This window comes from Protomyctophum bolini (genome assembly GCF_963924005.1).
Source record: "Protomyctophum bolini genome assembly, chromosome: 5".
NCBI lineage: Eukaryota > Metazoa > Chordata > Actinopteri > Myctophiformes > Myctophidae > Protomyctophum > Protomyctophum bolini.
The window spans coordinates 4360608-4373344 of NC_137866.1; the positions used below are offsets into that span (position 1 = coordinate 4360608).

Below are 12737 nucleotides of genomic sequence, written 5' to 3' on the forward strand. Positions count from 1 at the left end.
GTGAGCCGAGCTGTGTGTGCACCGTAGCGGACGTGTAGGCTACAACACTGTGGTACCACTATAGTACCAATCACAGCACAGCAGCAGAACCCAGCCAGCATGAAGAAGTCGACCACCGCCCGGGTTTAAATGAATGGACCGACCCTCGATCACGTCTCGTCTCCCCCACCGACACCGAAGTGTGTCTCCCTCCACAGCGATTTAACCCGCAAACTGCACACACTGTGCAGGCATGTAATTGTGTGAATCCCCGCGGCTTGCTTGTGCATGCGAGCGTGCATGTGTGTTTGTGTGTGTGTGTGTGTGTGAGTGTGAGTGTAATGGTGCCGGGTAACAAGTCATCTAGCCCCTTTGCCAACTCGATCGCCCCCGCGAAAAGTGAAGATGGCTCGCCCCGGAATTTCGAAAAGTGAAGACTGCTCGCCCCAACTTCCAAGCCGTGCATAGCTCGCCCCCAAACGTGGATATCTCGCCCCACAGCGTGGATATCTCGCCCAAAAGCACGGATATCTCGCCCCATTTTTTTTTTACCTTATTTCTCATATTAGAACATTTAAATTCAATGTTGTTTGTCAAAGGAGAACATTTAGAACCAGTTTGTTGTTGTTGGGTGTGTGGGTGTGTGTGTGTGGGTGTGTGTTTAATATTTAATTATGAATTATTATATAAGTCAGGATCTAATTATTATAATTTATAACAATACATTAATTGAGTTGTAACAGCTTCCATTTACAGTTCCCATGTTGTTGTGGTTTTTTCAGTCAATCCAAAATTATTCAACATTTTTCCACAACATGTTCAAGATTACACAGGAGGTAGAGCAGCTGCTTAAATCTGAGTAGGCCTACATACACAGGAGGTAGAGCAGCTGCTTAAATCTGAGTAGGCCTACATACACAGGAGGTAGAGCAGCTGCTTAAATCTGAGTAGGCCTACATACACAGGAGGTAGAGCAGCTGCTTAAATCTGAGTAGGCCTACATACACAGGAGGTAGAGCAGCTGCTTAAATCTGAGTAGGCCTACATACACAGGAGGTAGAGCAGCTGCTTAAATCTGAGTAGGCCTACATACACAGGAGGTAGAGCAGAAAACAATCTGAGTAGGCCTACATGCACAGGAGGTAGAGCAGCCGCTTCCCAGTTCGACCCTGGGCTCCCCAGTCCCCAGAGTTAGTGTCGAAGTAGCCTCGGGAACCCAGACGTTTTATTTAGTGTGGAAGTGTCCTTGAGCAAGACTCTAAACTCCTGGTGTCTTGCATGGTTTCCTTCGCCATCCATGTATGCATGTGTGTGTGAATGTGTCTATATGTAAAGCACCTTGGATAAAAGCGCTATATAAATGCACCATTTCCCATTTACATGCTATGTTGTTGTTAGTAGGAATAAACACAAAAGCACCCAGGAGGAAGTGGACTATAAGAAAGGGGAGGTGGTGCTCCCAGAGGAAAAAAACGGGGGGGAAAAAACTGGGGAAAAAAGAGATTGCATTGACCGTGACATTCCAAAGGTTGAGACACAATGAATAATACAAGCCAATGTTCCACCTGCACTGTGACAACTCATCTGTGGCATCTGACAGAAAGCTATGGTGACACTTCTCCAAATAGATCAACCCATCAATAACCCTAACATCCTAACGGCGTCCTTGATGAATTAAACACACATAGGACCAGAATGGAAACACAAGCAGACTCAGGGCTTTTTGTGATATCTCTTCAGCATTCTTAACTCGACCTCTGTAGCGTTTGCAAACTGTGAATAACCAATCAATCAATAATGAAATTACTTTATTACAATCTTAGTTTGTGTCTTATAGTTCTTTGAGTTTGTGTTTTCTGTCTTCTGATTCATGTAGCCTATTTTAATATTGCTGCAGTCCTATGACTTATGTTTAATTATGAATGTCTCTACCTGTTGATTGTTGTGATCTGTATCTCAGCTACAGTGAACATGAGGTCGTGCCCCTCAACTGTACTGATGATGATGATGATGATCGATCAAATCAGACAAATTTGGGGTCGCTATCCGTGGTGCTGATTCGGTATACAACACATTTTTAGGCAGTGCACTCTCCGGGACGCTAGGTGGCGCCAGAACACGGCGAGTGAGCTCTTTCTGAGAAGAAGGAGAGAAGAAAGTTAGAAACAACAACAATGCAGCAGCAGCAGTAAAGATGGCGATGCCCGTCAGCCTGTTGGCACATTTCTGTCGACAGTCAGGAAGATCTGCCTGTTCCTTCACCAGCAGACATGCACGGATCAACCCGCTGCAGGCCAGGAGCCGGTACATCTCCAGAACCACGGGAAATGGTGAGAGAACGATTGTTTTGTTAATGTTGTGAGTGAGTTGTGACCGTTATGTTGTTGTCATGGTTCGATGCAAAGTAGAGGTCGCAACATATAGACATGCTGTGTATAAGGCCTGTCCTTTCTTTACATGTTGCAAGCCTTTACCATGTTATATGTACATTGATTGACGTTATTTTTGACATAATACTTCTGTCAAAAGGATGAGACAAAAAAAAAGCTCATAGCTTATTTGCATTGAGGTCAAATACGTTGTGTGTAAACTGAATAGATCTAGATAGATAGATCTTTATTTGTCATTGCTTGCATGAAACAATGAAATTCAGTTTAGAGCTTCACCACTGGCATCAAATAAATAACCATACTGTACAATAACCCAAGTGCAATATTTAGTGCTGCTGCAATGTAGTGCAAAGTTCAAAGTAGTCCAAATGCCATGGGTAACAGTCAACAGATACATTGTCAGGGTTGACGTCACGCCTACCTAGTTGTGACGTCATTCCCTCCTTTTATAAGGCACCTTGCCAGCACCAATCTCTGTCGGATTATTAATTGTCAATCTAGTCTGTATGAGAATCTAAAACTAAACCTTGCAATTTAAGCATTCTTAATTTGCTCCCAAAACTGAAGAATATCGCCAAGACCTAACTCCGGATAATACCAGCTGGTCAGCACTTTCCGCTCTTGTGACCAAGAACCCTCTCCACCCTTGTGTGTGTGTGTGTGTGTGTGTGTGTGTGTTTGTGTGTGTGTGTGTGTGTGTGTGTGTGTGTGTGTGTGTGTGTGTGTGAGACTGCAAGTGATAATTAATTTGGGCACAGATTTGGCTATTGCCACAATAAATACATCATTGTATTTAATCAATCTATAGATAAGATAGATAGATAGAATCTTGACTTTCATGTTTGTTTTTATAGCTCGTTATTATTGATGGTGTCTAGACTGTACGTGTATTTTTGTGTCTTATGTAGGCGACTAGGGATGAAAATTAGCACATTAAAAATCACACCCATGTGAAGTGAGGGGCTTATCATTATACATCATCATACATGAACAACTGAATGTGTGATTGGTTAGCCGATTTGCTCGTCTATATATGACGTAAATGTTCCCTTCATTGTCAACGGCATTTAATGTTTTTGTTGCCACCAAATTTACGTCATATCTGACGGCCTAATTTCTCCTTTCATTGTCAATGGAAGATATGAGACGTGTGAGGACAAAAGATGTGTATAGGCGCTCTCATCATCATACAATCATCTCATTCTGGCCAATCACACTTTGCGTCCTCACATTTGTCTTCAATGTTTGTGCATGCTGCATAGACACGTCTGTGTTTATGTTTGTTACATGCTGCATAGACATGTCTGTGTTGTTTATGTTTGTCACATCATGTGACAAACATAAACAACACAGACGTGTCTATTAGGGATGCACCGAAAATTCGGCCACCGAAAATATTCGGCCGAAAATGGCTAAAATGTATTTTCGGCCTATTCGGTTTCGGCTCAAATAAGCCGAACACAACTGTATTGCACATATCTGTGCTTTCATCCACGATTCCATAGCCTTCTAAATCTTATTTCCCATCCACGGGCACAAGCAACGTGATATTAGCAGCTTCCACCCGATCTGTGGTGGTGTTCTGTTGACAAGGGAAGCTAGTAGCTAGCATGGGAGCTAACGTTAGTTTTAACACTATGTACTTTGCATCCGTTCCCCAACCCCTCACACTCGCTGCTGCGTTTACACGGGCAGACACAAAGACGAATGGGAATATCATTTGGAGCTTTAACAATGAAAAAGACATGCCACCAAAAAAAGACATGCCACCACCTATAAATTCAAACCCACCTCTGGAATATTGCTATCTCATTCCACTTTAATTTATTTTATTCCATAGTCTTAGTTTTTCTCTAATAAAGTTGTTTTTATTTGTTTTCTCATGTTCTCCTTGAAAAGTGTCTTTAAGTACTCACTTTATATAAATAATATTATCACTATTATTATTACTACTTGTTTTTATTGCCTATGCTTATGTTGTGTAAAAAGCTCACGGCTCAGGTCAAATAGGCCTATTGATATGCGATTAAAATGTGACTAATTGAGATTAATTAATCACAAAGCCTCCAATTATTTAGATGTTTTTCAATGGACTCATAAGTGTTTATTATTTAAGTTAGGTTTTGCCATAATCATGTATTTTGCCATAATCAGGTAGCTTTACAACAAAGATTCGGCTATTCGGTATTCGGTTTTCGGCCAACTGTTTCCTATATTCGGTATTCGGTTTCGGCCAAGAATTTCCCTTTCGGTGCATCCCTAGTGTCTATGCAACATGTGAGTCACATGTTGCATAGACACGTCTGTGTTTATGTTTGTCACATACTGCATAGACACGTCTGTGTTTATGTTTGTCTTTCTTTGCCTTTTGACCAACAGAGTTGCAATTCCGTCTGGATGAGCAGACGGCACACAGCAGTCTGGACCTGTACAAGAAGGACACAGGTGTGCATTTCCACTTTGTTTACAATGTCCGCCATTGTTGATTTTCCAAGCTGGCATGGAATGGAAACAAGCCTGGTTTTTATCTAGCATCAGTATTATAATGAGTCAAACATTAAATAATCTACATATCAGCACCCCCACCACCTCAGGACATTGTGGTACTGCAGATAAAACTGCTTTCAAAGTCCAGGGACTGCTTATATCAAAGTTTGAGGGACATAGACAATATGATATTAAATTTGCACTCTTTTATTTGCACTCTTCTACTGTACCTTGAGCCATCCTAGACTAGCAAGGGAGCTGGGGTCTCGTGCCCGGGGTGGGGGTCCGTGGGGGAGTCCTGTAGGAGAGGCCTAAAAGTAGCCTTGCTTTTTAGTCGCATTGAGATGTTTGGGAATCAAGAGGTGCAATAAAGCATAGTGGAAATGACATTGGATGAGTCTTGTTGATAAAAGAGATGGGGTTATTGTGGCCAGCGGCCCCGGGCACCTAGGCTGACAGCGTGGCGCAGGTTCGAGTCCCGTTCCCGACAACCTTTGCTGTCATTCCCCATCGCTCTCTCTCTCCCCTGTGTCCTGTCTAACACCCTAATCCAGGGTTCCCCAATAGGCGGGCTGCAAATGGCCCCTAGAATAATTTCAACAACAAAAAAAACTAAGTTTTTTTTCTTCTTTTTGTAGCCTATGCATGTCAAACTGGACATCCTTTTCAAATGGGGTCTTGCCCTGAAAATGAATTTTCCACCCATGCGGACTCGGCCCCCCAGCCTGGTACCCTTACCCTATAGTCAAAATATGGCCCTTGAGGAAGATTAATTGGGGAACCCTCAACCCTGCCCCCGATCAACCCCTCCTCCAGGTGTGATCTACCGCATGCTGGGCCTGGACCCCAGCAGGGTGCAGCGGCACAACCCCGAGCGCTTCCGCGACTGGGCCGTGGTGTTCGCCGACCAGACGGTGGGCGGCGGCCGCCACTACTGGGAGGTGACCGTCAGGAAGTCCCGGGAGTTCCGGCTGGGCGTGGCCGAGGCGCTGATGGCGCGCGAGGACTGCGTGGGCACCAACGCCTCCTCCTGGGTGTTCGGCTACGCGGCGCAGCGTAGCCCCGGCTGGTTCGCCATGACCAGGAACAAGGCGGTGCCCGTGGCGCTGGTGGGGAAGCCGGACCGCGTGGGCATCCTGCTGGACTACGAGGCCGGCGCCGTGGGCCTGGTGGACGTGCGGAGCCTCCGGGTCGTCCACACCATCCGGGCCCGCTTCAGGGAGCCGCTGTGCCCGGCGTTCGGACTCTGGGACGGGGAGCTGCTCACGCACTCTGGCATGGAGGAGCCTCCGGGGCTGAAGTGAACGAATGGATGGACCAACCAGGTAGTGGGCACAAGAGTTCAGAGCTTTTAACTGACAGTTTTATGAAAAAAGCTATGTTTCCATGTCAGTCGTTCTTCGATTTTTTCCAAAAAATAGCAGACCTACAAGCTCGTAGCGCGCCACTCGGTGGCACGCTATGAGCTTGTAGATCTGCTATTTTTCACAAGCTTAAAGCATAACATAATACTAAGACCAAAAGGGGTTCCCGTCCCCAAAATGGGTTTTAATCTGAGTGGATCAGATTTGGGTTTTAGGTGTTTAAAAGAGATAATTTCATTAATCAAATTATGGAGTTTCTTTATTGAAATGTTAATGTTTATATGATCACAGATCGGTTAGCACTGAGAAAAATGTTGCGCCTTTCTTCGTCCTTTTTTTCTCCAAACTTGACTACGGTAGCGGTGGTCTCAAAAACATACGGGAAACTTTGACAGAAAAAGACTCGCTCACCGTATAGAAAATAGAAGTAAAACTCCTTAGACTGAGACTTAGAAAAATATATTGTCTTTTATTTTATCATGCTCATAAAGTGCTCTGTGCTCAAAGTGCAATTAAAAAGCAAAGGTTTCGGTCCTAAGACCTTCGTCGGTGCTATATCAGATCGGTTATCAAAGGTATCCTCAATGCTGAAACGACCTAAAAGCGTTGAACTCTTGGCCCACGAAGACATGGGTTTCACTAGCGGTGCCTTTGGGTGACAGGGCTCTGGGTCTTCACTGTGCATTAATTAAAGGAGGTGTAAGTGAAAGTTTTGGTTAAAATAACTGTTCAATATCTCTATTGTAATAGAGCACCGAAGTCTGACGTCAATATCGGTAGAGGGCACAAATCCACAGGTTCATACTTTTTATTTGCATTATATTCCCCATAGGGGGATTTTAGATCGCCTCATATAAGAACTGTGTTTGAAAAATAAACATGTCATCCCGGCCGCTTCACTCATATGGATATTAAGAATCAACTGACTGAGAGAAAACGCTAATGTTACTACTGCTAAATTAGTTACATTTTCTCTAAAAACAGACTGTATCATATATGAGTGACTGACTGTCACAAACGATACAGAGACACCTCCCTGACAATAACGCCGAGACAGCTTGTTTATTTTTGGACCACAACGCTTATAGTAGACGATATTAAGATCACCCCATGTTGTTCTCTATAGAGAAATTACTTCCGCGAACCAGGGGAATCGAAGGGATGAGCGAGTTACGTCAGGACTTCGGTGCTCTATTGGTTCATCGATCTGTGCGCCCCTCCTCCTCCCTCCCCGGTAGTACACAGTGGAGAAAACTGACGTCGCCAAATTGTGTGAGTGACGCTCCTCTTTTTTTTACAAAACTCCTGCGGTCCCCGAGGCTAGCTCTTTTGTAAACAAAAAATACATTTTCAGGTCGGAATTCCAATTTCATAGAGGTTACAGGATTTAAACACTTGAAATTGGAAGTGATAAAACAAAGAAATGAACAGAGTCTAATTAGATTTTGAACACTACAATTGAATCTGATAAATGGATTAATTGGCAGCCAGACCTGAAAATGTATTTTCTTCTTACTAAAATCCTGGAGAAACAGGGGAGAGAGCCCTGTTATTACTGAACAAACACCATCAGAATTGTTTTACCAAAAAACCTTGTGTTTTCACCAATATCACTTACACTACCTATTTATTTTAATTGGGTGTCTTTAAAATCACATAACATAAAAATCTTTCCACAAATGAAAGCAATATCTGTGGGCACAATATGTCATTGTCCAAACGCGGGAAGCGAACGCAGCTCGTACATATTTAGGCTTTGGACGTATAGCTGCTTTGGGGACTCCTTATATGGTGCTCCTTTTTTGCCCATATACTGTATGGAGCTGAGTGGACCTGGCCCCTTTTGTGCCCATATATGGAGCTGAGTGGACCTGGCCCCTTTTGTGCCCATATATGGAGCTGAGTGGACCTGGCCCCTTTTGTGCCCATATATGGAGCTGAGTGGACCTGGCCCCTTTTGTGCCCATATATGGAGCTGAGTGATTGCTGATGCAACACACTCCATATTTGGATAGCGGGACAGACACACACACAGACAGACAGACATGATCTGCTAGGTCTCATAGTAAGTGCTCACTGCGTTCACAATTATACAAAGCCTCAGGCAAATGTGTCCAAAAATGCTGTTCTTCTGTAATATCGCTGTTGTTGGGCAGAAACCTCAACTCTCCACATTCTAACTAGTTTATTTTTTAATATGAAGCACTGAGGAAACTGCCTTTCTTATTCCTTTTTTCTTCAAACTTGACTACGGTAGCGGTGGTCTCAAAAACATAAGGGAGACTTTGACAGGAAAAGACTCGCTCACCGTATAGAAAAAGAAGTAAAACTCCTTAGACTGAGACTTAGAAAAATATATTTTATTTTATCATGCTCATAAAGTGCTCTGTCTGTGCTCAAAGTGCAATTAAAAGCAAACGTTTCGGTCCTTAAGACCTTCGTCAGTGCTATGATTTTCACAGACAAAGAACTTGCTCTTAAAGGGACACTTCACCCTTTTTGCAAAAAGATATATGTTAATGACGTTTAGAAGCTTTAGATCACTTTCCTGGGGGTCTTTATGTGTGTAATATGTGGTTTTAGATATTTTAGATTGTAGCAGTGAGCCTGTTGTCTCTGATGTCATGGACACTGGGCTCACTTCCTTCCTGGACTACATGTTGTCTCAGTAAGACAGCTCTCCCCCCTATCCACAAGGAGGAGCAGTGCACCAAAGAATTATGGGAATTGTAGTCCAGGAAGGTAGTGAGATGTCCATGACATCAGAGACAACAGGCTCACTGCTACAATCTAAAATATCTAAAACCACATATTACACACATATTGCAAAAAGGGTGAAGTGTCCCTTTAAAGAGCTCCAAAACGATACAGCTCAGGTGCTGACAATTGCTAATTACTAATTGATGACATCACCAGATATTCTTGTTTCCTATTATAACTGTGTGATTTTTGTATATCCATTCTGTAATGTCCACGCCCACTATCTGGTGATAGTGGGTAGACTATTAGATATCATGTCTAAGATTGTACAAAAACAAGATTGTCTTGATGGGAACATGAATGCCATGTTCATGTTTTAGCTTTACGTTCTGACCTTATATGCATTCTTATACTGCTACAGTACTTGCAGGCAAAGCCATATTTATCACGTTCATATCGATTGTTTAATTAAAAAAACAAACTTAAAAGTTTTCATTTCCCTTTTTTTTATCTTTATTTACAGCAAGATATTTTACATTATGAGAGAGAAAACAAGGAAAGGTTTCATTAATGGAGTAGTTCACCCCAAAAAATGATTTGTTTTCTATCAATTACACACTCCATGATCTCTTGAATTCATTGAGAGGTTTTATCTTAGTCTCATTCCTAAGACAATAGTTATGATGCCAGGGCCATTGGTCGATAACAGGAGACCTACCGGAGACTAACACTCATCAAATTATTGGTTTAGGAATGAAAAAATATTAATAATAAAACGTACAAGGCAAATGGTGCATTTATATAACGCCTTTATCCAAGGCGCTTTCACCCATTCACACACCGATTGCGGCAGAAGCCATGCCAAGGTACCAACCAGCACATCGGGAGCAATGTGGGGTTCAGTGTCTTGCCCAAGGACACTTCGACATGTAGACAGGAGGAGGAGCCGGGAGGCTTAAGGCTCATACATAGTCTGGATTTACGGTGGTGAGGTGACCACCGAACTACAACATGACGTCACGAGCCGCGGTGAAGAGCAAACCACCGCCACCGCTCCAGCTCTTCTCTCTGTTTTTACTCACCACCGCTCAACGTTATTTCAGCTGCGGTGGTCAGCTCACCACTGGAGCGGTGGTCACCTCATCACCAAAAATCCAGACTATGAATAGGCCTTCAATGGGGTGTATATTTGATAGGCAAGTAATGGTGAACTCCTTTTAAGCAGTCGTGTACTGACTAAGTGGCATGAAGTACAGTAGGCTACATATCAAAACGGATATGGACAAAAATAAACAAGTGTTGTGCTAAAACTATCCTGCACAGGAGTGCAACCGTTAATCAAACTAATCCATTTAATCAATAATTAATTATAAATAGATTATCTTATTTTCCCCATTTGTCCACAAATCAGAAATCACCAAAAAAAAATTCCTTGATATTCCTAATTCCTTGATATATATACAAAATGTAAAAGTGTACCCCAAAGAAATCGCATTTGTGGATTATTCAATGAATCTAAGAAGTGATTCAGAAGATGGTGGCTGGTTGCAGCCATACAGCACAGTAATGGTTAATGATTGCAGTTTTTATAATGCAAACAAAGATAAATGAAATACATGTTTTCACATCAAAGGGAAGACAGCAATTTCTGAGGCAAAAAGCTCTCCAATCATCACAATCACAAGCTCTCAACAGGAGATATACATCTAGAATAGGGGTGCAACGGTTCATCAATTTAATTGAAATACAAATAATTGATTTTAATAAAACAAATGATAAACAATAGCAGATCTACAAGCTACTCCGAGTGTACAAATGGAACCAAGAATGGACCCTTAATACGAGCTAGCTTGTAGATCTGCTATTAATTTATTTGACTACAAAAAGATAGACCTTTTTTCCCAACGTTGATTCACAATGAACGTGACAAACACAAACTCGCTTAATCGGAAAAGTAATCACAAGAATTAGCACTAATAAAATAATTGCCGGTTGCAGCCCTAATCTAGATGGAGAAACACATTCAATGTCATTATTCTACATTCTTGAGTCGTTCTCTCATTTTGGTGAGGTAGGATCATTGGTGCAGCAAAACAAACATTTCTACTGCCGGAACCAGTTTCAGAATCAAACAGATTGACACAAACAATACAAATAATATATTACATTGGCCTTTAGAAATAAATACACGCCTGGAGGACAAACTATTTACATCAAATTGGCAAAGTTTCTGACCAAACTTTCTTTACTGTGTAAGCCGTCCAAATCGTACGTTTCTTGCTTACAGTCAGAGAGAGTAAAATTCAGCTCCCTCTCCCTTATTCACACATAAAGCGACAGGTTGATTTTTACCATCTGATAAAGTGCTATGCTGCCATTGCTGCGGCACCAGCTTGCATTGAAACCACTTTTTCCTAAATCTAAGACATCAACACATCCTTACCAATAAGGACCAGAGGAGAACATACGGCAGGACTTGTTAAATACGTCAACGGTTTTTAGAGAAGCTAAGTGGAAATATGAATTCACAGTGTCTTATCCCACAATAATATGTCTTAATATCCCCATGCTGTCGCACACTAAAGCAAAGGTGTAGTTCCAGACTCTATAGCATTCAGAGATTGTGGAATAGTTGTCTGGCTACGCAAGTCTAAGGTGTAAAAAAATTGCATTTTTTTTGTCTAAAACTGAAAAAATAATAAAAAATAGCTATAACAAAAAACATTGCATGGATGCACCTGGGACGTATCCTCAGTGATGTATCCTGAGGTCTCTCAACATCGTACCCCTCACTCAGGCGACCCAGCCGGGAGTGATCAAGTCCCGACTTACGTCTCAGTATAGCTACCCTCGATCAGTCCCACTAGGGAAAAACCAGGGGCACACAATCCTGTCCGGGCCCCTCCTACGTTGCAAATGTTGAAGGAGAAGTATAGGGTTTAACCCATTCTGACCTGAGATCAGATTCATACGAGGTTTTCACTGGACACACACTGGGTCTGATGGACCCATTCTGACCTGAGATCAGATTCTAAAAATGTCAGTCGTTCTTCGAATTTTTCAAAAATAGCAGACCTACAAGCTCGTATCGCGCCACTCGGTGGCGCGCTATGAGCTTGTAGATCTGCTATTTTTCAATAGGTAAAGCATAACATGATGCTAACACCAAAATGGGTGCCCGGTCAGAATGGGTTAAGTGGTCAACATGTCTGACTAAAAAACCGCAAGACTGTGTGTGTGTGTGTGTGTGTGTGTTTGGGGGGGGGAGGGGGGTCTCCAAGGAAAAAGGTTGGAAACCACTGCTTATGATACAACTACTGTACACACAACAAGTTCCGTTTCCATGACATCACCGTCCCACCGCATAGTTCCCTAAACCTTCAAGGAGTCCTTTATGGACTTGTGATGACCTGCAATGTCCTCGCTGTCAGACTGGGGGTCCCCGGGGCTGCCCCCCTGGGGGTCCCCGGGGCTGCCCCCCCGGGGGTCCTGGGGGTCCTGGGCAGGGTTCCCGTTGGGGGGGCGGTACATGCGCTGGTACTCTCTCAGGACGGTGGCCACGGCGTCGTGACCAAACTGCATGGCATCGTCCAGAGGAGTGTTGCCCCATCTACACACACACACAGTAGTGGAGATTAACTTAACCCATTCTGACCTGAGATCAGATTCTAAAAATGTTCTTCTACATCCTGACAGTTTTCCATTCTGACCTGAGATCAGATTCTAAAAATGTTCTTCTACGTCCCTGACAGTTTTCCATTCTGACCTGAGATCGGATTCTAAAAAATGTTCTTCTACATCCTGACAGTTTTCCATT

General features: G+C 42.9%; 2 protein-coding genes across 3 annotated transcripts in view; one reads left to right on the forward strand and one right to left on the reverse strand.

Annotated features, from left to right (window-relative positions):
- The first annotated feature begins 2164 nt into the window (after positions 1-2164).
- On the forward strand, positions 2165-9361 carry spryd4 (SPRY domain containing 4). The gene is made up of 3 exons (XM_080763869.1): positions 2165-2309; positions 4749-4814; positions 5673-9361. The coding sequence occupies exons 1-3, from the start codon at positions 2174-2176 to the stop codon at positions 6158-6160; spliced, it is 690 nt and encodes a 229-aa protein (XP_080619995.1). The 5' UTR covers positions 2165-2173; the 3' UTR covers positions 6161-9361.
- Positions 9362-9423: 62 nt separating this feature from the next.
- Positions 9424-12737, reverse strand: part of gls2a (glutaminase 2a (liver, mitochondrial)) — a 42123-nt gene continuing 38809 nt past the window's right edge. For both annotated transcript variants that reach the window (XM_080764641.1, XM_080764640.1), the window contains one exon: positions 9424-12530. In XM_080764641.1, the coding sequence (XP_080620767.1) occupies positions 12293-12530 (238 nt within the window). In that variant the 3' untranslated portion in view covers positions 9424-12292. The remainder of the gene's footprint in view (positions 12531-12737) is intronic.

Excerpts from the sequence above, each read along its gene's own strand:
- spryd4 (XM_080763869.1), top strand. The coding sequence starts at position 2,174 with ATGGCGATGCCCGTCAGCCTGTTGGCACATTTCTGTCGACAGTCAGGA. Across the intron at positions 2,310-4,748 it reads CTCCAGAACCACGGGAAATG|AGTTGCAATTCCGTCTGGAT; the intron begins GTGAGAGAACGA and ends TTTGACCAACAG. Across the intron at positions 4,815-5,672 it reads CCTGTACAAGAAGGACACAG|GTGTGATCTACCGCATGCTG; the intron begins GTGTGCATTTCC and ends CCCCTCCTCCAG.